The sequence below is a fragment of the Labrus mixtus genome, chromosome 1 (genome assembly GCF_963584025.1).
Source record: "Labrus mixtus chromosome 1, fLabMix1.1, whole genome shotgun sequence".
NCBI lineage: Eukaryota > Metazoa > Chordata > Actinopteri > Labriformes > Labridae > Labrus > Labrus mixtus.
Window position 1 is genome coordinate 34,590,071 of NC_083612.1, and position 24,558 is coordinate 34,614,628.

Genomic DNA, 24,558 nt, shown 5'->3' on the forward strand with positions numbered 1-24,558 from the left:
AGCTGATCGTTTGCTCTTACTGACATTGTTCCCTTATTTCTAGATCCTTGCTTGTGTTGTACTTACTCTCTGATGTATGTCGCTTTGGATAAAAGAGTATGCAAAGTGAATTGTAGAATTGTAGGCCTTGCTGCTCATTCTCAGCTTGTTCTGCATACTGTGCTCACCGTATTCAATCTCTTGAGAGTCTTATATTAGATATATACTTTTTCATGACAATAACCAGTGGGGATCCTAGAGAGTCTGGTGCCTTAGGCAAAAATCCACAAGGGGCCCCTCCGACCAACCATCATCACCATTATGTAATAATATGTTACATTATGTTATATAATAAAGACACAATAGGCTGTTCTGCTAACCAAGTCAACTAAGTCACAGAGGACGTTTGTTTTATTCATACACTAGATACTTATATTGCGCACACTGTAAGAGTCCACAATGTGACGTAATATGACCCAATGGTTTTTTGAAATGTTTTAGCAGCTTTATTGAAAATTGCCTTTTTCTTCACTAAATTTGATGTTTTAAATTAAGTTTTGGGGGAACCAGTGGGAGGGAGGTTAGCTTGAGCGCCCCATGTACATGAGCTGTAGTCCTTGAAGCAGGTGGCCCGGGTTTAAATCCAACCTGTGCCTACTTTCCCGCCTGTCATTCACTACTATCCCTCTCCCCGATATCCAACTCTATTTACTGTCCTGTCTCTCAAATAAAATCAAAAGTGCCCAAAAAAACAAAAAAAATCAAGGTCTGGCCTCGTCAACAGCCATTTTCCAACAGGTGTTAGTGTTAATAATGTGATATAAATGAACCTGCAGGTTGCCCTTGCTTGTGCCATTGTGAAAAGAAAACCACAAACACACGACAGGTGTGAAATCTACCTTTTATTACAAAAACAATAAACTTCTTCTGAACTGCTGTGGGAAAGTTCTGTCTCATAGAAATCAAAAGTCACCACAGATTTAATAAAAATAAACATTATTAGAGGTGAAGAACAACACGGATGGTAAGATGTGCCCTATCTTCATCAAAATATATTTTAGCTTATAACTCCTCGTGTGAATGATGGGACACAGCTATGAAGAACAGAGGTACGGTAGGTGTGTGTGTGTGTGTGTGTAAGTGTGTGTGTGCAAGGAAGTGGACCTGGCGTAGGTCAGACTAACACAATGTTTGAAGGGTAGCTTCTGTAGAATGAGATTTGAACAGAAAAGAATGACTGACGGTTTGAATCACCCTCCTCCTCGGTGACGGTGCAAGTATGAGCAGCAGGACTCACACTAAGGTGATCTGTAAAGAATTCACAGTGAAACGCTGCAGAAGAAGAAGAAGAAGAAGGAGGTGAGTTTGTGGATTCTGAGGAGGCCGTGCATGAAGCGGGTGCAGACACCTGTGTGTGTGTGGGTCAGGACTGACACTCCCATCGCTTCTCCTTTCAACTCCTCCTACTCCTACACACACTGTAGGAGTCCTGCGTCAGTTTCCAGTCTTTGACTCCCTGCAGTGACGTGTTTAAGCTGCCTGCTGCCGCTTTGTTTCTTTTTGGTATAAAAAGTGAGAGGGTTGCAAGTCGACACACGTTTGGTTGAATTCTGTTCAGTGGGCCAGCAGGAGGGTCAGGAGCTCATGCAGCAGCAGGACAGAGATGCAGAGGAGGGGGTCCAAGGAGCTTATCAGTGCACAGCCTGCAGGAGAGGGAGACAGAGAGAAGAGGAAATAAAGATGTGTTCACATGTGCAAAATGTCCTCAACATGAATAAATTCATTCTGATTTGGGATCACAACATCACTGTTTACGTGGACGCTAAATAAAGTTATCTGCATCAAGCGTTTAAAGCAACAATATGTAACCTGTCCACCTTAAAATAGACTTTTCAAACTGGATCGAATAGTACATGAACTTTCAACAGAGAAAATGGCGTCATGGCGGACATATATAAAGGGGATAGCGCGGAAAGGACCTCCAGACATGCTCAGTAAGAACAGATTTACCCCAACCAGGAAGACGCTATTTGGAAAAAGTGTGATTCAGGATCTGAAACAACCATCATCACAAACCATGCCTCTCTTGAATTCAATTTCTTTCCTAATAAGCCGGATCGATCAGTCTCTTCTGACACATTTTTATTCTGATCAGGCTTTATTATTTATATTTTTGTGTCCATAAAAACATACTCTGCATATCACCCCTCTAGTTTTAAACCATGGTCTGGCTTAGTACTTGATTCTGATCAGCTATGGGGTGTTCATTGATTCCCCGCTGGCGTGTGGTCACAGTGCTCCAGGACTAACCGGGCCTGCCACTTGCCGTTACCTCTAGTACATAAGGTTGTAATACAACACATGTATGACACGTGATTATGAAGCTTGCTTAGTTTACAAGACAGGCGGACTTGAGGGAGAAAAAAAAAAGGATGCGCTGTCTGGTCCGTGTCCGTACAAGGGAGAACAACACATAGAACAAGAAAGCTATCTTACTGACTTTGTGGCTTATTTTGAGTCATTTTGGTCAGATACAGCCAGAACACTCTGAGATTCCTCGATATTGAAGGCAGGCTTTTCTTTGCCAAAACAATGCATTAGTATTATTCCACCAACCATAAATGTTGTATCTGTTAAAGAGGCTGACATTTTTTCTGGTGTCTCACGACGCCAGGAATCCCCGTAGGATTCCTGAGGCACGAGAATGGATTTCACTACTCAGCACAAGATATGGGTGGGGACAGGAAAGAAAGTCAACAGGAGCGGACGGGTAGACAAGTTGTATATGCACACACAAATAAATGAATAAAGGGTAATTTTTCTATCAGCTTTTGTGTCTGTCTGTTGGTTAAACGTGTATGATGTATGTCGTATGCGAGTGCTGCAGCTGTTGTGTAAATCCAAAAGCGATGGATTCAGAGACAGCGGGCATAACTTATACGAAAAAGGCAGAGTTACAACATAAAGTTAAAAACAATGATCAGTCTGTTCGACTGTCTGAGTTCTGGGGCAGGTCCGACATACTTTTTTTATACACTTTATTATATATACTTTATTAATCCCAGAGGGGAAATTCGTTTTACACTCTGTTATCTATATGGACATACTTCTCACACACATAGGTCCGAATCCCACACATGCACAAACAGGACCTGTGGACATGCATTAGTGGAGAGATGTCAGAGTGGGGCAGCTACAAGCTGCTAAGCAGATAGCGCACCAGAGCAGTGGGCACCTCGGCAACGCTCGGGAAGTCCCCTAGCACCTCTCCAGCTAAATGACCAACTTCCATATTATGGTCCGCACCGGGACATGAACCAGCGACACTCCGGTTCCCAACCCAAGTCCCTACAGACTGAGCAACTGTTGCCCCTTAGAGGTATGGTAGTGCGACACCTTATGCTGTTTGTAAAACATGTAATTTCATTGACGTCACACTAGTGACTAAGGAACGAGTGGCCACAAGAGACACACATTTTAAAAGTAGGTGGGATTGTAAAGCAGCTGAAAATCTACAGTTTGTTAAATGTATGGTGCCAAATGGAGTAGAAATAACCAAAAGTGAAAATAAATAAACGGGAGCGGGATAGAATGGTAGTCATTCTACCGGGATTGGGATAAACCACTCCTGTGTCAGCCTCTAGTCTGTTACATTTTCTAAAGCGTTCAACATGAGCTCTATTTTCCACCAGTAATGCAGCAGTCACTTGTTCTCTCTCTTTAAAAGACACTCAGGGACATCAACATGACATCTGCAGGACACAGTGGTTTATCTGAATGGATTACATCCTTCCAGCTGAGCTCTAGTCTCTGGACTCTGACTGAAGATAAAGGCGATCTGAAGTGTTGGTGTGTCTGAAACAGACTCGCACAGCTCATAACTGCTTCAGCAGCACTCAGGCACCCTCACTGTCACTGCTGCTGCTGCTGAGACATCATTGTTTCTGTCAGCACGGTTCAGTTTGCATCACTGACAGCCAGGGCTGTATCGCTTTACCAACACAAATCATGCAACATCTTGTTTTCTGCAAGCAACAATAATTCATTAACATTGTGTACTTCCCAGTGCAGCCCATCCCCCACCATGATTAATTGTTCCCTTGTAACACACGATTATCATCTCAGTATCAAGTCTTTCACTTGATTTAATGCTCTCAGGAAGGACAGGAAGAGCTCAAACTGTCTCCTCACAGAATATGTGAACGGATCCAAACCCTTGATTACCAATCTCATTGTTTGTTGAAAAAAAGAAAAAGCCCTCTGGATGGTACACACCAATGATAACCTTGTAGTTGACCACTCATAGCCATTTCCTTCACAGCAAAAGAGACTTTCCTCAAAAATCAGTGTGGTTCTCTTTCTTGCGGGAGACTCTGTTTCTTGCACAATCCTTAGCGTTCCATTGTACTTGTGAAAATATTTTGCTGAAGTGCCAAAAGATTAAGTATGTCCTTATTCGTGAAACCTGAAGTGTATCTTCACACACAAGATGCTCCACGCTCCTCATTTCAGTACAGACAGCTTGATGCGTTTCTAATTAAGAAAATCAAAGTAACTTTATTCTTGGAAATATACAACTTTAACCTAATACATTTGGTATTTTAATTATGTAAATTATGACTTCAATTTAGTAAGTTTACATAATTAGTCTTTGAATTTAATCTTGAAATCTTAGATTTCTTTAAAGGAACAATATGCGGTTTTTTGATCCAGCAGATGTCGCCCTTGAGCACCAGCATGAAACCAAAACAACTTGCGCTGCATTGTTGTGTTAGCATGCTAATGCTAGCGATCTTTATTATGCTTGTATCTTCACACTGCATGTAAATTTACCTGAAATGAGCGTGATCTAGAAACACAGTTAAGCAGTGAGTACAGTATGTTATTCTTCTTTTCTCTAGTCCCTCAATTAAACAACTTTTATACGCCGGGGGATGAGCTGGCCGGCCGTCCCGGCTATATAAACAAACTGAAGCTATGGCTCGGAATGCTCTGAAAACATCACAGACTTTGCTACATTTAAGTGTGAAAAATTGCATATTCTGCCTTTAACATGCTTTAATACTGGGTCCTAGAACATCTGGCAACCTGAAAAAGGCCAAACCTAAAAACAAACAAAAAAGATTATCACTTAAAGTGTAAGTTATCAGACGCAGGTAGACTAAGTGCACAACTCCCATGTACGGAGGCTATAGTCCTCCAAGCAGGCGGCCCGGGTTTGAATCCAACCTGTGGCCGCTTCCGGCATGTCAATCCCCACTCTATCTCTTCCCAATTTCTGACTCTATCCACTGTCCTGTCTCTAAAATGAAGGCAAACAAATCTCTTTTTTTTAAAGTGTGTTAAAAGTGGAATATTTGTACAGCTTCACCTTGCTCAGACTGGCCTTTTCTTTGGCTTAACATTTTCTTGACTGTAGGACTTCAGTTTTTCTACTGTTGCAGAGTGTATGGGTAAAATCAGACAGGAACACAAACTCTGTACAGAAAGTAATGAATGAAATTTGGTTTTTATAGCCTATTGTGTTGACATAAATGGTCCAAAAATATCTTCCTGCGTGTTTAAGCATCTCAATGTCAGAACATCAGAAGGTTGTTGTTATCCCTCATCTGTTGTCAAACACTCAGTAATATATTTAAACTCAACCTGGTCAATAGAAAGCTGTCTCTGAGAATTTGAAACTGTCTCTGACTCAGTGTGTGACTGACAGCTGCAGCCTCCATTCAAAGACTTGGACATGAAAATACTAAACCTCACCGCAGGAATATTAATCTGGTGAACTACAACATTCGAATATGCACAGTCCTCAAGAATCTAAAGTGTAATCCTTTAATGTCACACCTCTTTTTTTTTTTATTGAAACTGACAAATTCTGACATGGGACACATCCCCGAGTTTTAATCCTAGTTTACAAGAACCGAACACCACTTAAGTGATGAATCAAATTTGATCATAATCTTACTACATCGTTATGAACCCCAAAAATCAAAAAGTACTGTCATTTAATTGCAATAAACCGCTGCTGAAAAAATCATTACATTATGATGCAGAAGGGAGGCGGTGTGCTGAAGAGACTTAAGTTAAACATATACTGGACATCTACTCTGAAAGTTAGACACCATACCTTTAGGAGGTAAATCTAATCCCAGCAAATATCTATAGATCTATAAACATGACCCTAAGTACATGATCAATTATATTATAGATTTCATCCACATGGCTTTTCAATTTCAGTCAAATTAATCAACATCTATTAGTCTGTTAAGCTTTGAAATACAGAAAACTGACAGGATGATGTGACAGACATTAAAAACTACAGTCATGAAAAGTCAAACTAAAATGACACACAAATTCAAGAACAGCAAGCTGAACATTTTTGTTTGTTTGATTCTGTTGTGCTCTACACAAAATGACAGCATGCAAAGGGAAAAAAAAGAAACAGTTTTATAAACAACATAAAATGTATTTGAGCAAAGAGGACAACACAGGATGATCTGGATTAAGAGCAGAGGAAAGTATTGTCGTGTGATGAGTCAGAGTGTAGCAGCAGGATGGGGGATCACTATCATGTCTCTGACACGCTCTGCTGTTTCACACTGTCTGATCAAGCTGAATGTTTGTTAAAGACAGCAGCGTCACGTGTACATTTAAGGACAATCCAGATTAGATTACAGGTGCTAGCATTACACAGTCCAGACTAAAATTCATGCAGAAATGTTTAGCAACAAACATTTGCATTTGCATTTTGATACATCATCAGTTAGTGCAAACGAACAGTTTTAAGGCCCAATTGGAAACAGATGCTGACATGCAGTGCACAGAGGCAGAGCACTTTTTTTTGCAAAGTTAAAACATCATCATCAACATCAACAGCTTCCCATGAGAGAACTAATAAGTATCAAACCCAGATATCGTCATCATTGATATCATGATCAATTTAATTGTAAGAATAGAAAAGAAGGTTTATTGTCATTGTCCGGTGTATACAACAAAAATCTGTAGCACAGCCTGAGTGGAACAGACTTTCATTGTGTACATCTGTACAAAGACAATAAACCTTCTATTTTATTCTAAAACATGGAGAAGCAGCATTTTGTTATCATGCCGCACAGACCTGGAATAATCGCCCCTGACTCTGACCACCTTTAACTTTAAGCTTACACCTCTCCTTTCTACACTGATAACTCTGTTTCCGTCAGTAAGGTAAAGCAAGAGGGACTCTAAAGCGGCGGTTCTCAACACGTTCTAAACCTCAGGACCCCTCACCTTCTTTCTCATCAAACATTGCGACCCATATCTTATAACCAATCAGATTTACTCAATGAAAAAAAAATATCGAAGGCACACATTCGCAACCAACTGAAAATGGCTCTGCAATCCACTTGTTGAGAACCACTGCTCTAGAGCACTATGACAATGTAACAGATAGCTAATCATTGATGGCCCACTTTGATGACACAAATTACAGGACAGAAAAAAAGAGTGAAATATTTCCTGATTATAGAGAAGCTTTTTAATCTAGCTGACATGCTGATGTGAATCTGGATCATCCTTCATTTATTGCTTTATGAAAAGGATTAAAGTGAATTAGCAGCGCCAGGCTCTGAACACGGCTTGTGTTCATTCATTAAATGAGTTCAAATAAAAAAAAGCATAAAAACATGAAGCTTCTAAACTGCTAAACTGACGGTGCTTAATTCTTCTGATCCAACCAGGAGGACATGATGGACCACTTGATGCAGCAAACCTGCCTCACTCCAACTCAGTTAATGAATAAACATGATATTTTATTTCAGTTGTCTGACGTTAAAAATGCTAAACATCCCAACTTCAGGGACTGCCTAAAGTTGTTTTAAATCCTATTTATCAGGTCTGATTGATCTCAGTTTGTACATGTTAATGATAAGTCCTCTAAGCACACCAAAGTTAGCCATGGAGTGCCTCAAGGTTCAGTACTTGGACTGATTCTCTTTAACTTATATATGCTTACTCCGGGTAATATTATGAGGAAAAGCTCCATACATTTTCATTTTTATGCAGATGATACTCAGCTACACGTATCAATGAAGCCCGATGACACCAACCAGTTATGTAGACTAGAAGCAAGCCTTAAGGACGTTAGGACCTAGAAGACCAGAAATGTTTGGCTGCTTAACTTAGACAAGACTGAAGTCATTGTGCCTGGCCCTAAAAACCTCAGAGAGACTTTTCTAATTCTAAAACAGTCCTTAATGGCATCAACCTGGCATCTAGCACCACTGTTCAGAATCTGGGAGTTCTATTGATCAAGATATGTCCTTTAACTCTGACATAAAACCACTTTCAAGGACAGCCTATTTTCAACTTCATAATATATCTAAAATCAGGCATATCCTGTCGCAAAACAAAGTCAACTCAAGCTGCACCGGGGTTTAAGATATCATCCCATCACTCCGCAAATTCCTGCATGTTAATTAAATCTGCGAGGAGTGATAAGGTCGGAGCATATAGACAACAAATTCAAACTATTTTCTGCTGCAATAAAAAATTCAAACCATACAAACCTGAGTTTTCCGACGGAACTAATTTTCACTAACTTGCCCAACACTGGTAGTACGTTTCCTGGACATTCCCACATATACTGTCACAGTTGATGTAAATCAAAACAATAAAAGTTATGAAGCACTAAGAACAGTCCAGTAACGTCAATGAAGCCTTTGACTGTGAGCTTTTCTGTGCTGCTTCACTCATTCTCCACAACTCAACAACAGATGTGAGTTACATAACTAAACTGTGAACACACAACTTCCTGGCTTCATGAACAGTAGATCAACCTACAGGAGATAGAAATCAGTGAGCAGTAACAGCAGTTTGTCACTGGACGGACACCAGGACATTTGTTCTGAAAAGACCTGCTCCTCTCTGTGCAGCTCACATTCAGTAGATTTTATTTCCCTGCAGCAGCACGCCTCTCTGCACAGACCAGCAGAGGGTTTCCTCATTATCCCTGAGGGGTTTGGGAGATGATGCAGCTGTGTGAAGAGAGACTGTCTTATGACTACATTTCCTGATGAACAGTTATATTGCAATAGTTGTCCCTTTAAGTCTCACACACAGTTTCCTCATGTGAACTCAAGTTTTCCTCCCTTGAAAATTAAATGTTCACTTAATCCTTCAAAACTGATTATCTGAACACAAACAAATTAAACATATCACATTGATGATGCCACAGTGAGAACATTTCCAAACAGTTAGTGGGCCGCAATAGGCTCATGATTATACAATTTTTTTGCTTTAGTACTAAAGTATTAATAGATCATTAATTTGCAATTTCCTGAAAAATAAAATAAACTACAGAACCACAATCAGCGCTAGGGGCAAGCAGTGCTACATCACAATGTCAAGACCACAATCAGACAACATTCAGGGCTTCAGAAACCAGTGATACTGCAAACAGCTGCTGTGAGGGAAAATTATAAACAAAACACACACAGAGAAAGGGAGAGAGAGAGAGAGTAAGAGAGAGAGAGAGAGATCCACTGATCCACAATATGTCTTAGAGGCAGGCTATGTACCACAGTCATTTAAAGTAGCGGTAATTAAACCTCTTCTTTAAAAGTCTACTCTAGATTCAGGAACTCTAGCTAACTATAGGCCTATATCTAACCTTCCCTTTATCTCGAAGATCCTGGAGAAAGTGGTAGCTAATCAGTTATGTGACTTTCTCCGTGACAACAGTTTATTGGAGTACTTTCAGTCAGGATTTAGAGTCCACCATAGCACTGAGACTGCACTAGTTACAAACGATCTACTTCTAGCTTCAGACAGGGGACTTCTCTCTGTGCTCGTCTTGTTGGATCTTAGTGCTGCTTTTGACATGAATCACCATCACATCCTATTACAGAGACTAGAACAGTTACTTGGAATTACAGGGATTTCTTTAAATTGGATTAAATCATATTCATCAGATCACTCTCAGTTTGTCCTCTATGCACACCAAAGTTAGCCATGGAGTGCCACAAGGTTCAGTGCTTGGACCAATTCTCTTTACATTATTCAGGTACATGCTTCTTCTGGGCAACATAATGAGGAAACACTCCATACAGTTTCATTGTTATGCAGATGATACTCAGCTTTATGTATCACTGAAGCCTGATAATGCCAGTTAGTTATGTAAACTAGAAGCATGCCATAAGGACGTTAGGACCTGGATGACCAGACATTTTTTGCTGCTTAACTCAGACAAGACTTAAGTTATTGTACTGGGCCCTAAAAACCTCAAAGAGGCTTTTATGATGACATAGCAGTCCTTAATGACATCAGCCTGGCATCTAGCACCACTGTTCAATCAAGGAGTTATATTTGATCAAGATATGTCCTTAAACTCACATAAAACTTATTTAAAGGACAGCGTTTCTTTTACATTTGTAATATATCTTAAATCAGACATATCCTGTAGCAAAATGATGCAGAAAAACTAGTTCATGCATTTTTTACCTCTTAACGTTATTGTAATTCTCTTTTATAAGGCTGCCCTAGTTAGTCTCTAAAGACTCTACAACTAGTGCTGAGTTCCTGCACACTGTCTAAATTGTACACTGGCAACACTTCAGTACCAAAATGTTTTTGTACAATTTAGACCGTGTTGTCTTTCTTTCCCTCTTGAGACATCTTTCAATTTCAAAATGTAATTTTTACATTTAGATTTCTTGTAGTGTAATGTAATTTTTTTAATGTAAAGAGAATTGGCTATTTACTATTTACGATACTGGGTATCATAGAAATAACAAATCATTGTAGTTTTTATTGAAGTATTGAAAATTCTTACAAGCTTGGAACCTTAAGGGAAAGTACTTCATTTGCAATAAACAAACCCTATCCCACCCATAATACAAGGTTTGAGTGGGCCTCGAAGTAATGCAGTAAGACAAAGTATATTTATGAAAGTCTGGTCTGATGCCTAAACTATTACAGCATGATTCGTAATTCTCTAACAGAGGACCACCCCAGCTGACGTGCGTCCAGGTCAGCTGGGGTGGTTTTTGTGATAATCTTGTGTGAGTATGTATAATGAATCCGTCATCATAATGTAACATAACTAATCAGCAGGAAGGAAACATATTTAGATGCTTTTATTGCCTGATTATTGGCTGAGGTTGTTTTACACACATAAGCAGACACAGCTGCTGCAGAGTTCTCTCCATGTGAGGAGTGTTTGATCAGAGCGGTGACAGCACAGGACTGATACTGCAGCTCATCAACACACAGAGCAGACTGCAGGATTACCTCTGTCATAACCAACAACTCAGTCACTTCATATCAACACGTGTGTGTGTGTGTGTGTGTGTGTGTGTGTCAGTCATACACACAGCAGCTGTCATGCTCTCCTCAGGGCTCAGCAGATTCTCTAAACTTGGCAGAGTTTTAATTATTCACAATACGCTTCGTGGAACTCCAGCGAGGCAGGTAGACGAATTGAAGCGAGGTGGATTACACAAACTCCTACACACACACACACACACACACACACACACACACACACACACACACACACACACACACACACACACACACACACACACCACCACCACCACCACCACCATCTGCCAGGCTGCTGTCATAAAGAGATGATACATGTTATGCACAAGTCCACTAAAACGCTCCCCTGATATGAAGGGGTTAGAGATGTGTGTGATGTGTGGAAAGGGTGTATGAATACTCCATCGCTCTCATTTTAACTCAACACAGCTACAGTTCAAAACCCTCGAGCATCTTTGAGTTAAGGTTTCTCCTCGGCCACTTTGTAACTTCAGATCAGAACCAGCTAGTGAGTGTCTTCACTATCAGAGGAAACACTCATTAGTCTCCCACGGCTTTTTTGTGTCCTGAATAAAACTGGATGGAAAGTCATAGTCAAGGAGATTTCTGAAGCTTTGTCCTGGACTTGCAAAACAACTAACACTTTCCTGTTGTCTTTCCATACCACATGAGAGGATTCATAAAGGACAAAAAGAACAGGTACCTAACAATGACTGCAAACCCCTGAGGCACTGTTAGAGTAGTGTTTTTTCCACTGCATGTACAGTTTCCATAGGGACTCTGTAGTTTGAGGCTGGGCTTTAAAACTAAAACAACCATCACACCTGACATCACAATGCTTCAGAATGGCTCAGCTGTCTGCTTCACAGCAAAAACACGTTTCTAGCATGCTGTCATCCATAGATTTCCATAGAATAAATGAATAGATAATACTGAAGACTCAGTAAACAACACCCTCCAATATTTATACAACAAAGGATAATCTATTTGAAAATCTAAGAAATGAGTTTGTAGACATAAACACATTGCATGGTGAATTAGATTGATTGGTCAAGTTTTTGGTAAAGCTGCACTTTATGACTAACGTTTTAAGGATTGAAGAGATGTGTGGGGGGTTGGTTGAATTTGAGGCTTCACAGTGGTGGAGTGTTTGGCTCTGCAGCAAGAAGGTTTGTGGTTCAAATCCCCTATCATATTCAATCAAACAGTTTGGACTAGGGTTTGATGTATTGATTGACAGACCAGGGACAATAAATAAATGACGCGTGGACCAGAGTTGTATTGATTGATTAACAGTCCAGACAAGGGTTTGATGGATTGATTAAGAGTCTTAATCTATCAAACTAGACTCTAGACCAAGGTTTGATAGATTGATTGAAGTCCAGACTAAGGTTTGATGGATCGATTAAAAGTTAAGACTAGGTTAGGTGGATTGATTGAAGGCTAGACCAGGATTTGATAGATTAATTGAAAACAAGTCAGGTTTTTGATCATATAAGTTTGCCTGATTAATTTACAGTAAGAAATGGTGAAACTCAATTCTCGAGAGTCTGGACAAGGGTTTGATGATGGAATTAAAGTCCAGATGATGTAAATGATTTATTAAACACTGGGCCGCCGGCTTCCTCCCAACAGTCCAAAAGACATGCTTGTTAGGTCAATTGGTGAATCTAAATGATTTGTGTGTTTGAGTATGAGCCTGAATGTTTGTGAAAGCCCTCTGATTGGACTGGTGACCTGTCCAGACCCTGGTGTAGATCAGGGGTTTGATCTATTCATTAACAATCTTAACCAGGGGTTTGATTTTTTTTTCTCAACAGTCTGGACCAGGGTAGAATTGATTGATTGACATTCAGTATTAAATTGGTTGATTCAAAGTGTGGATTGGTGGTTTCAGTTTTATAAAGTTGTATTTTATCTATTGTTATTTTGCGGTTGCAGCTTTAACAAATATTCCTTCCTCATCCTCTTTGACGAAAATTAACCAGTTCTTATGCTGTCATGTCAAATGTCAATGTCACAGCTAAACAAAGCATAAACATGTTGATGTTAAATCAACATGTAAGAATAACTGCTGGAGAAAAAAGGGACAAAACACAATGGAGACAATTGAGACAACTTCAACATCGTTTCACACACTGACTGTTTTTCTGACACTAGAAGTTTAGGAAGTAAACTATATCTACTCTGATGTGAAAGTCATGCAGATCCAACACTATGCAGCAGAATATGTTCACACTAACAATCTATTCAGCAGATGCAAATGGATACAAGAGGGCCTGCAGTGTGTCTCAGTGTAAATCATTAGGACACAGACACAGAGTCTGTGTCAAAGATCTGAACTTCACACATTACAGACCTGAAACAGCTTCACTCAGCTTTGTGTGTTCATCAGGTGGTTACTCCCTTAACCACCACCAGGGGTCACTGTGGCACTGTTTTCCCCCCCTTCCCTTACCCATCCCTCACTTACCGGCTCCATGCTGCAGCCGGAGGATGTCTTTGATCCTGGGTAGCGTTGAGGCTGAAGACCTGACCACTGTTGAGGTGGTGGTGGTGAAGATCGAGGGAAGGAGTCCTGGATGAGCCTGCTGATGCACAAGGTGCTTCCCCTGCCCAAACCTCTGCCCCCCTGCCAGCCCCTGACCCGGCTCTGAGGTGGCCCTGCCTGCCACCCCCTCCCCTCCCAGCCCTGTGTTAGTATTCCTCAAAGGCCAGCGGTTCTGGATGTGCGACACGGCCTCCTCTGCCACCATGCCGTCCCCTGCCGACACGTGCAGCGAGGCGTGGACTGTAAACTCCTGAGTGTCGTCGGCCCACAGGTCAGACACCCGGCATTCATAGACCCCCTCATCCTCCTTCTTCACCTTGGACAGGCTGAGGCGATGCGAGATGGCATTGCCCTGAACACGCACAGTCTGAAACGCAGGAAGAGGAAACACTGAAACATGGTTTGAATAACCAGCAGTGTGCATGAATCAGCAGCTGACTGAGAAAAGCTTCATGTTCATGAGAAGAGGCAGAGGCACGTGACCCTCTATTAGCTCCTTCAGCAGACTCTCATATCAGATCTTATCGAGGCCCACTCAGCACATAAAAGGGCACAGTTTAACAGTAAATATTAATATCATAAAAGTGCCAGCTGCAGGTTTTTGAATCCAATGTTATTTTGGAGTTCTGAAAAGATCAGGAAATGAAACATGTCTGCAGAAATAGAGTGAGCAGAGGACTGACGATGTTCTGCAGTGAATAAGAGACACTAGATCTTTTTGACTCCAATTGGAAAAAGGTGTATAAACATACATAAGAAAGGAACTTTAGTTAATTTCTTATGCATGATTTAAGGTAAACCCTGACTGATGTGGAATTAGATTTTAGATGGCAAATATTTTAAATAAGCTGCTGATATAAAAATTAAAAATATAAGAGACATTCTATTTGTCTATTTGTAGAACTTTATTATTATGTGTATTATTGTATATTGTATATGTTTTGTTTGTCTTAAAAAATCTACAAGATCGGGAGTTGATCCACAGTTCTTTACAAAGTGACTTGACTTGTTTAATAATATTTTACTCACTGAAACATCGACAAACGATTCAAGATTGGACCAACCTTGTAAACTATAGGGCTCAACTGTAACCGCCCACTTGTTTGGTTCTGGTTCCGGAAGTAAATTTCCCTCATTCAAATCCTCCCTTGATTTTCACAAAAACCTTATATCAAGAGATTGGCCCCTGAAACCAAGACAATCAGCTACCCCAATAAGCGTGACTATAGTACATTCAATTTGCCACAGAAACAGCGTTGAAAAACTGAAGGAAAGGCAAAGGTACAAGACTGTACATATTCTTCCTACGGAGTCAAGGAACTACCCATCCCACAATCCATAGCGAATTACATCATTTCTTCTTAAAAGTAACTATTGTCGTTGTTCTAGTGTTTATACTGTCAATACAAGTGTTGTAACTGTCTTGTAGTTTGTGTTGTGGAAAATATAAACTACATTCACTGTGGCATGACCAGGTTATTAGGACCTTTCATGTTGAGAAACTAGTTAGCCTGCTAGCAAAACTTATCTGTTTGCATACGGCGGGAAACATTGCCATGGTAACAAAAAGCTCAACCAATGAGAGACGTCGCCGTGACACTTCATGATCGTGGGTAGAGCAGTTCTTTGCCCCGATATCGATTATATATCTTGTTTATCTTAAAACGAGGTGGACATCATGCAAACTTGTGTTTCCTACAGGAGCGTATCGTTTCACACTCGGGGAGCTCGTTGTAAGTCTACCTTGGATGGTTATGACATCATGGCTAATAATCAAATTCGCTATGGAGAAAATGTATTGGATTTTTACTTCCGGAACCACACTGTTGAGCCCTATTGTAAGCTCAAGTACTATTCACACAGGATTAGTATTACTGGGGACAACATCAGTGTTTGGTGCAGCACATTCGTACTAGATAAGAAAGTCTGTAATTAACATGAATATACTGAGATTTCTGATTAAAAACAACAACTCTGCATGACATCCACCTTGTCTCTGTTCAAAGCTTGTAACTTTAGGTCACATTAAGTTTATAAGCAACCATGCAACACCATATATTGATATTGATTGAAAAGTGTCTGAGCGAGTTGTGCCCAAACCATGATGGTTTGCTGTGTTTATAATTTAAATTATATCTGACTACAGGTGAAATGTGTTCCTGTGTGACCACCCTCTCGTTCTCTGCCTCCCTCTCTGCTTGCATACAGTTGTGTTTATGCCTGTATGTTAATTAAGCACCAGGGGTCAGGTGTATCATTCATGTTTAGACAGACATTTATCTCAAGCAACATCACAAACACACTCAAAGTGGGAGCATGACGTCGCTAACATTCAGGCTGCTAATCAGCACTCCTCAGTGTGTGGAGGCGGGAGTGCGGACACTTACACTGATTTTATTGGCTGCCCTCGGAGTGACCTGCAACACAAACACAAAATGTTACCAAAACATCAGCTGTCGTATCGCTTCACAAAAAAACAACAACACATGATTTTTCTCTCATCTGATGGGAAAAAAAACACATTAGCAGAGCGTGTTTTATTTCTCAAAGACGCCATTCATACCCTCTCTCTCCTTGCTCTCAGTCTCTCTCTCTCTCTCTCACTCTGAGTCTGCTCACCCCTCCCTGCATGTTTTAATGTGCTAATGCCAAAACTGTGAAGTCCCTAACTCCTTAGACTGATAAACACTCACACTGATTCGTCATGTTTAATTCCCACAGTATCTCATCAAGAGAGGGTGACTGTAACATAAACACGTGTCTGTCCTGCAGATAGAGGCATATGCACATGTCTGATGATACACACACATATGATGAGGCTGTAATGTTAAGCTGATGGCCTCTTTGAATTGGATTTCGATGAATGGATTTATAGCTGCTCATTCCTACTTGAAAAACATCAAAGATTAGAAGTCTGTCTGCATCACACTGACACACTTGAAGACATATTGCAGGTTTTTCTTGTGTTTTGCCATCAAAATGTTAAGTTGCAAGTGTTTGACTAATACCTGAAGCAATCCAAAGCATCCCCTAAGGTAGTAATGTAAACATTGTTCTATAGGCCAGTAGATTGTAGCAACGGCTACAATCCAATCGGTAACGGTGTTACTTTAAGATTAAAGTACCCAGGAATATGACGTCTATATGATACTTTAATTTTAAAAAGTTATGATTAGTGGAGATTAAAGTCCCTGTTTACATGACAATGATTTCAGCTGTTTGTAGTTTCTGGCTGTTCGTTTACAAAAAACATGGTTTTGAGTGCCTGATAGATGTGGGCGGTAAACCATAATCAGTACCGTCACCAGCATTACGCTCTGCCACGACATTGATTTTCACCATACAATCATCACCCGTTTAAAAAAACAGACGTTTGGTTGTAGTGCAGACACCAGGCCACAACATTTGCTAAACCTACTGTTTACAGAGGCTGGTAAGTACAGGAAGTGTTAAATAGTGATTTATGACAGACAATAGCTCAGATTGAATCCCCAGGTCTTCTGCAAGTTAAGCTCTGACATTCAGAGAAGAGCCGGTGGTCTCAAAACGATCACTGACCAAATGGCGCCGCCTACTCCTCAAGTCAGATCGAGTGTTAACGCATATAATGAAAATGAAATGTTACATAGCAATCAGGTAAACTTGTGTTCTACCCTCTCTAAAATTAAGCAAACAACAACAACCTGAAGTAGTTGTTTTGGCTTGCAGAACGTCTCTTTCTGTCTTTCTTGGTCTTTAACACGGGCTATGTGCTGGAATGGCCTGACTCTGTCTCACTCAAGCCCAGCGCAGCACAGGTTAGTATCTCCATTACAAGTATCTGCTGTGGCAGGCTGTGGCTGTGATTCATGGTCTGGCATGACTCCTTGTCGACATTTTCTTGAAATGTACTGCCTTTGTGGTTTAGGGTCACTTGAACCAGCAACCCCATCTTATCGTCCGTCCACACAAACGTTTGTACGTTAGCCATCTTTTAAAGTTAGCCATTTTTGTATGTTTACAACTCACCGCTCTGTAGAAGTAAGAGAATGTGTGCATGTGTTGTTTCATTACAAAGTCATATCATCAACTACTGGCCCGGCATGTATACTACAGCATTTTAGACAACCTTGTGGTCTGAACATGAAACTTTTTTGAATATGCAAAACAAAAAACTAATGGCGTTTTCAGTGGAGAATTTTTGTGCAAAATTGGTCTTAGTCAATGCCTCAGTAGGACCACCAGTTCAGTCTCTGTTAGTTGGGGAGTAAGACATACTTTTATTGATATAACAAGGTTTATTATATATATTATAAGGTTAATATAATGCAGGTTTAACAGAGTCTTACTTTTTTTCTAAATAGAAAGAATTAAGGTTTATATAGGTAAGTGGTTTTTTTTATTTGAGTATGATTGTATTATTCATTGGAATTGTAGCAAGAGTGAAGAGCATTAAGGATTAAATTCCAACACACTCGATGTGCCTTAAAATCTACAGTTACAATCATGGCTAGCTGAAGAATAGAAAAGAAAAGTAATCATCTCTATTTCTTTGGCATTTTAGAAAAAAATCGTATTTGTTGCACTTTTAGTACAAGTCAGTTCAGAGGTGCGGTGTATTTCCGCCCTCCTGTGGTGTTTACAGATACTGCAGGAACATCCCAGTGAGCAAAGTTTTCATATTCTACGAACAGGTTGAAGAAATGTTCCAGTTCAATATTAGATTTTTTTTAACTGCAATAAAAAGTAAATGGAGATTTTGACAAAAAATCTGTGCTGCTATAGATTCTCATTTTGGATACAGACTGACAGGTAGAGCCAGAGCAGTTTAGAACAGTGTGTGTGTGTGTGCGCGTGTGTGTGTCTGTGTGTGTGTGTGTGTGTGTGTGTGTGTGTGTGTGTGTGTGTGTGTGTGTGTGTGTGTGTGTGTGTGTGTAGTCACCTTGTAGTCTCTGTTAGATGGAGCGCTGATCTGCAGCTCGTGGTTCAGGTCTTTGGGCACCTCCTGCTTCAGATACCACCATTGGATCTCCAGAGACATGGGTGCTGCGCTGGCCGCCTTGAAGGCGCAGGGCATCTCCACATCCTCTCCCTCCCCCACACTGACATCTTTAGGGACTTCAGTGAATGCAGCTTTTGGTGTTGGAGAGAGACAGGGAGAGAGGCAGAGATTAATGAGTGGAAACATGTTTCATAAGCCTCCGTTTGGCCCGTCCGTCCTAAGCCATCATCCTCCTCCTATAGTCCCCATTAGGCATGATTTATAGACTGTAATGGTTTTATTAGAGCAGCCGTGACCTATAATCTGCCTCAGGATTTATTTGATCAAATAATGGAGAGCAGGAAGCTGTGATGTAGCACAGCTGCGTGTGTTTTTACCGCTCAGCTGTTTTGCTTTGCACTATCCTCACACTTTCCATCAACAGTTGTACAGTTATAACGCACAGACAGTTGCCACTAATATTAAACTACAGCCCTTTTTCCTCCACTTACCGTGCACACAGAACATAAAGGGCCAGTTAAGGATGAAGCAGTAAAGCAGCCAGTAGAGTCCCGGTGTTTCCATGTCACACTGAGGCTCTTCACGCGGACATGAGACGGTCGTTTGACCTGAATGTTGACTCAGATTGCTCCGAATGTGGGCATACAAGGGCAACAATCCCGCTTCATCAGTCGGGCAACATGTACGATGCTGAGGTGAGCTTAAGCATCATGAATCCCACATGTGGCGGAAAAAAATAGAAGAACCGGAGAGATTCTGTTGAAAACAAACCAAAAGAGTGATTTTTAATCCGTCAGTGAAAGCGGCGCGTCTCCGTTATTCCCCACTGAGCGTCGTCTGGACGTAAAAACCCAACTTGGAGATCAGAAACGTGCTCTTCATCATCTCCGGGCTCTGCTCCAGCACCCATCACATCCCCCGCTTTTAAGCGCGCAAGAAAAGAGGCTGCAGCAGCCGGCAGGACAGCCTCCAGTGTCTCCAGACAAACAGCGGTGATTCCCGGTAAGAGCCGCGCGGTGCGCCTGTCCGCGGTGCGCAATCCTCCTCCCTGTCGCAGATCTCCAGCCTGTCTGCCTGATGTGCGTCCCGTGCGAGCAGCGGGGTCCCTGCTCGCGCGCTCTCCCCTACTCTGTGCCAACTCTCTCTCTCTCTCTCTCCCTCTCTCTCTCTCTCTCTCTCCTCCCTCCCTTCCTTTTCTCTCATACGCCCCCTCTCTGTGCTACCCCCCCCCCCCCCTTCGTCGTCGATGTCTTCATATTCTCTCTTCTTAAGTGTGTCCTCTTCACTGCTTCTCATTACACATAATTAAGTGTTTTTCTCTTCCGTGTTAGAAAACACACGAACACACACACACGCACGCACGCACACACACACACACACACACACACACACACACACACTTACTGTATCTGCTGTTTACTTTAGGGACATGAACATAATGCTGCCTGAGACGGACACCTCCAGAGGTTTGATTTGCTTTAAATTCTTCATGTGAATTAATCACTGCTGCCTGATGAAAAACATCCATGCTGCTATAGACATGAGCTGTATTCTGTGCCTCTCAACCGAAGTGGCAGGATATGCTAGAGGTTACATTCAAATCAGTGATGTTTTTTTATTTTATTTAGGCTGTTCTTTTTTTCTCTCGATTTTTTATTTTGCCTTTTGCTTGATCGAATGGTGAGTACCAATTTAGTCTCTGTAGTATGTGGTAGAGCTGGATGATAGATTTTATTGATTGCAAATGAAGTTGGTTTAGATAAATGTATTCACCTTTCAACATGTTTTTAACCAATATTAACATGGAGCTGTCATATGGACGCTGTGAAAGTAGCCTCCACAATGATATAGTCCAATGCCTGAGTAATGCCCTTGCCACCTGCATCTCTTTGCCAGCACTCCACTTTCTGCCAGTGCAATTGACAATGCCATCGACTGCTTAATTCTCTGTACAACATGGCCACTCTTTCAAAAGCCACCATTATTCTTCTGTGAGGAAACTGAGGGGAAGCCGCCGGGTGCTGGTGGACCCGAGCACTGCAGTACTGCTAAACTCTTTGGCAAACCAAGGTTCCTTTGCAGACAGCTGTGGTCTCCTTCAGAGGGGGCTTCAACAGTTACAAAAGAAACATCATATAAATAAAGTTATTATTATTATAGCACAGAGAACTGAGCTTTTTGGACAGAAAGACTTTTATGTTCACAACTTTAAAAGAGCAGATTTTTCAAGCTCATTAAAGCCAGCTTCCAAGGTCTCTGAGGCTTTGAGACTGACAGCTGTGTCCTTCAGGCTGGAGTTTTCAACTGGCTGCTCTGTAAATGTCTGTTGGGACAGTGTTCTAGAAAACAGTGAAGTGGATTTTGTCCACTCCTCTTTCACCAACAGAAGTGACTTTGACTTTTGTGGTTTTAAGTTCATTCTTGCCCGTGAGTTGCACAAGTACTTGTAAGATCTACCTGCCAGGTCTTATGAAGATCCCAACTCTCTGTACTAAGATGTCAAGTTATTCTTTCGAGGAAAGTCCATCAGTGATCGAGACAAAAAAAATTTTAAATCACACTTTCTGTGCCGATGCAGGGAAAGGATTTAAACTGCTCAGGGGTTGCTCTCCACCTGATCACTTTAAGGTATTTTGATAGTTGCCAGAGAACTGTTGGTTAATCTCATACACTTTATGGTACTGCAATCAAATCTAGGGTGGAGGGAAATCCAGCAATGCTTCATGTGTCTGTTCTGCAAGAAAGAAGAACCCAGTGTCCCAAAAGAATTCTCTGGAAACTTTTTTCTTTCACTTTTCTTCTTTCTCATCTTGTAGTGATATTTATCTTTGATACATTTCTGTCTTGTTTTTTGATTTGTAAATATATGGAAAGTAGCAAAGGTGGGTTCTTACAAGACATTACAATTTCTGAATTTAGTTAAAAAAATTATATTTTCTTTATCTGAGATTTTCCAGAAACATATCAAACCAGATCCAGTTCTTGCAATGTTTGGGGTTGGGTCAGCTGCTATGGAGCTCTCTTTATCAAACAACCAGAAGAATGTGATATGCTTTGTGACGCTGTTAGCAAGAAGAATAATTCTGCTGAACTGGAAACAAAAAAATCCTCCAGTTTATCAAGCTTTAATGAATGATGTAATGAAGCATTTGCAGTTAGAAAAAAATTTTTTTACCCTGAGAGGAAAGATAAATATGTTTTACTCAATATGGCAGCCATTTATAGACTACTATAACAAAAAACAACCCCATGAAAAAATAACAATTTCGTAAAATCCAGAGAACTTGACATCCCCCAAGTTGTATTATTATTACTATTTAAATCTCTTTTTTTTATCTTATTATTTTGGTGTTTTATTTGTTTTTACTCATGTTTTTACTATATCTTGTATTTTTATTTATTTATTATGATTTAGTTTTTTGTGTTGGTTTGAGGTATGGATAAACATGTCTCCGATTTCTTTTTACCTGTATTTGAAAAAGAAAAAAACCCAATAAAGAGAAGTTTAAAAAATATATATATATTTTCTCTTTAAATTTTTGGGTGCACTGGATCCCCCATCCCCCACGGATACGCTGAGACAAATGCAATAACAATAAACTATTGAAATCCCACAAAGATACAAGCCTGAGCACAACACAGCTATAGATAGGTCAGCTGACTAAGAATGCATCAAATGTTTCTGCTCAGTGAAACTGGAGCATCACAGAATTCAGCAATCCAGAAAATTTTTCAAAATACACTCAGGCTGGTTTCACACTATAGGGGACCCGGGCCCGGTTCTGAGTACTCTTGACCCCAAAGTTTGGTCCCTTTGATCAGTGTGAACACAAACGTACCGTACTTGTACCATACTCGGGTCCCATGCCTGAGTCCACTTGAAGAGGTGGTCTGGTCTGGGACACGAGTCATGTGTAACACGAGTGCGGTCCATGGGAGATGTGAACGCAACCGTGCTCAAGACAAGGAAGTCAACCGCTACATGACTCAATCTAAGTGGCTCCTGTCGCTTTCTGAAACCCTCGTATCCACGCAGCACGGGGCCCATTTCGTCCTCTGAGCTGCATGATAGATGTGGAAGTAGGAAAAGCATGATTGTAATGGGGAAGGTTGTAAGGAGACATGTGTTGGGAAGGATGCCATAGGACTGATGAGATGAATGGTGACATGTATTTTTTAAATTAGACATTTGTTCTCCAAATAGCACACTTGATTAGTGCAGTCTTGTCATTAAATCGCTGTGGAATGACCTTGCTCTGCCTGTCAATGTGTCAGTGAGTCATTCAGTCAGTGTGAGAAAAAAGTATTTGCTCTCCACTCTGGGAGAAATCAGACCTCCATCTTAATAGCCTCCATTGAAAGAGAGTGGACAGAAACGCACACGTTCTGTAGTTAAGAAAAGTAATTTCATCTCAAACAGGAATCAGAAGCTCTGTACATTTATTCACTCTGACAGCAACGTCTTTTGCATCTGTGCTCACATCCTTCTTTCTGTCTATCTTGTCTGCTCTCAGTTTGTCCTTTTTTTACTTTGTATTCCTGCTGTCTCCACAGCGGAGCCAATTTCCTTGCTCAGACAACACAGTATGTTGACTGACTCTCTCTTTCAGTTGGCAATTTTCATTGTGTATGTGAAAAAAGTATAAAGAATTCACAAAGCGTTTCGAATCAACTCAAACTGTGTCTGTATAATTAAGAATGTTTACCAATCTCAAACAAATGGTTTCACACAATTCTGTTTCACAGACATTTTCTGATTCACCCTCCTTACCTGAATTTATCAGCCGTGCAACATTTCCAAAGGCACAATGTCCTGTTTGCTTTCACACCAGAAGCTGCCTGACTGTCAGCTGTTCTATCTCTGCCTACATCACAATACTGTAGTGCATATGTGCCAGTATTCACTGCATCTGATTGTTTTCTGATTTATCGAATTTCCCTCAGGGATTAATAAAGTATTTCTGATTTTGATTCTGATTTCTGAGTCCAATGGCATATTCCTGACTGATGGACCAGTGGTGCTAACTGGTTTAAGCAAGTAGGTGAAAAGTTGCTTACTGGTATAATATGCCACATTTTATTAATTAATATAGCAGACAAATATAATGTGGAGAAATTTTTGTTTTTTAAACAGTGAAGTCAAACTCCCTCTAGGTTTGTTGTTTTTAGCACTGTGTTCACACCGACGGGACAGTGCTTGCATCAGGTTGTGTTTCACTAAGAGGCCCAAGCATGTTCCATACTTTTTTTTTTCACATTAACCCCTCCTTGTCCAACCGTGAGCCCTGTCGCTACATGGTGGAAGAGCAAGGGCCCCAAGTAATGCCATATGAAGAGGTATGATGGCAGAATATCGTCTCCTCCCTTAATGGGGCCCCATTCACTCTTGTGGTACTGCTAAGTGTTGCATGCATTATTCTTGTGAAAGCCTAAATTTGTCTATGAAAGTGACTGAAGGAAAAGCAAAATAATTATCCATCTGCAGTTAAAAAAGAAAGAGGAAAATAAATAAAGGAAGCATAAATAAAGGTAAAATAAAATCAGGACAGTGAGTAAGTATACAAGTAAGTAAGTAAGTGGAGATGGAAATAAATTGGAATAAAACAACTGAATGCAGCTCATTTATCTACCCTATATATATTTGCATTTCAACCTAAACAAATTCTAAACGTGCTGACTGTGTTAAAGGTTAAGTTAGATGTACAGAGTCATCATTTTGAGGCCTCTAACATCAGAACCAGAATTCTTG

General features: G+C 40.7%; 1 protein-coding gene across 1 annotated transcript; it reads right to left on the reverse strand.

Annotated features, from left to right (window-relative positions):
- Positions 1-868: 868 nt before the first annotated feature.
- vstm2b (V-set and transmembrane domain containing 2B) lies at positions 869-19,945 on the reverse strand. Its single transcript, XM_061042844.1, has 5 exons — positions 19,301-19,945; positions 18,750-18,940; positions 16,216-16,245; positions 13,751-14,195; positions 869-1,682 (listed from the first exon to the last, which is right to left on the reverse strand). The coding sequence occupies exons 1-5, from the start codon at positions 19,371-19,373 to the stop codon at positions 1,594-1,596; spliced, it is 828 nt and encodes a 275-aa protein (XP_060898827.1). The 5' UTR covers positions 19,374-19,945; the 3' UTR covers positions 869-1,593.
- Between the last annotated feature and the right edge of the window lie 4,613 nt (positions 19,946-24,558).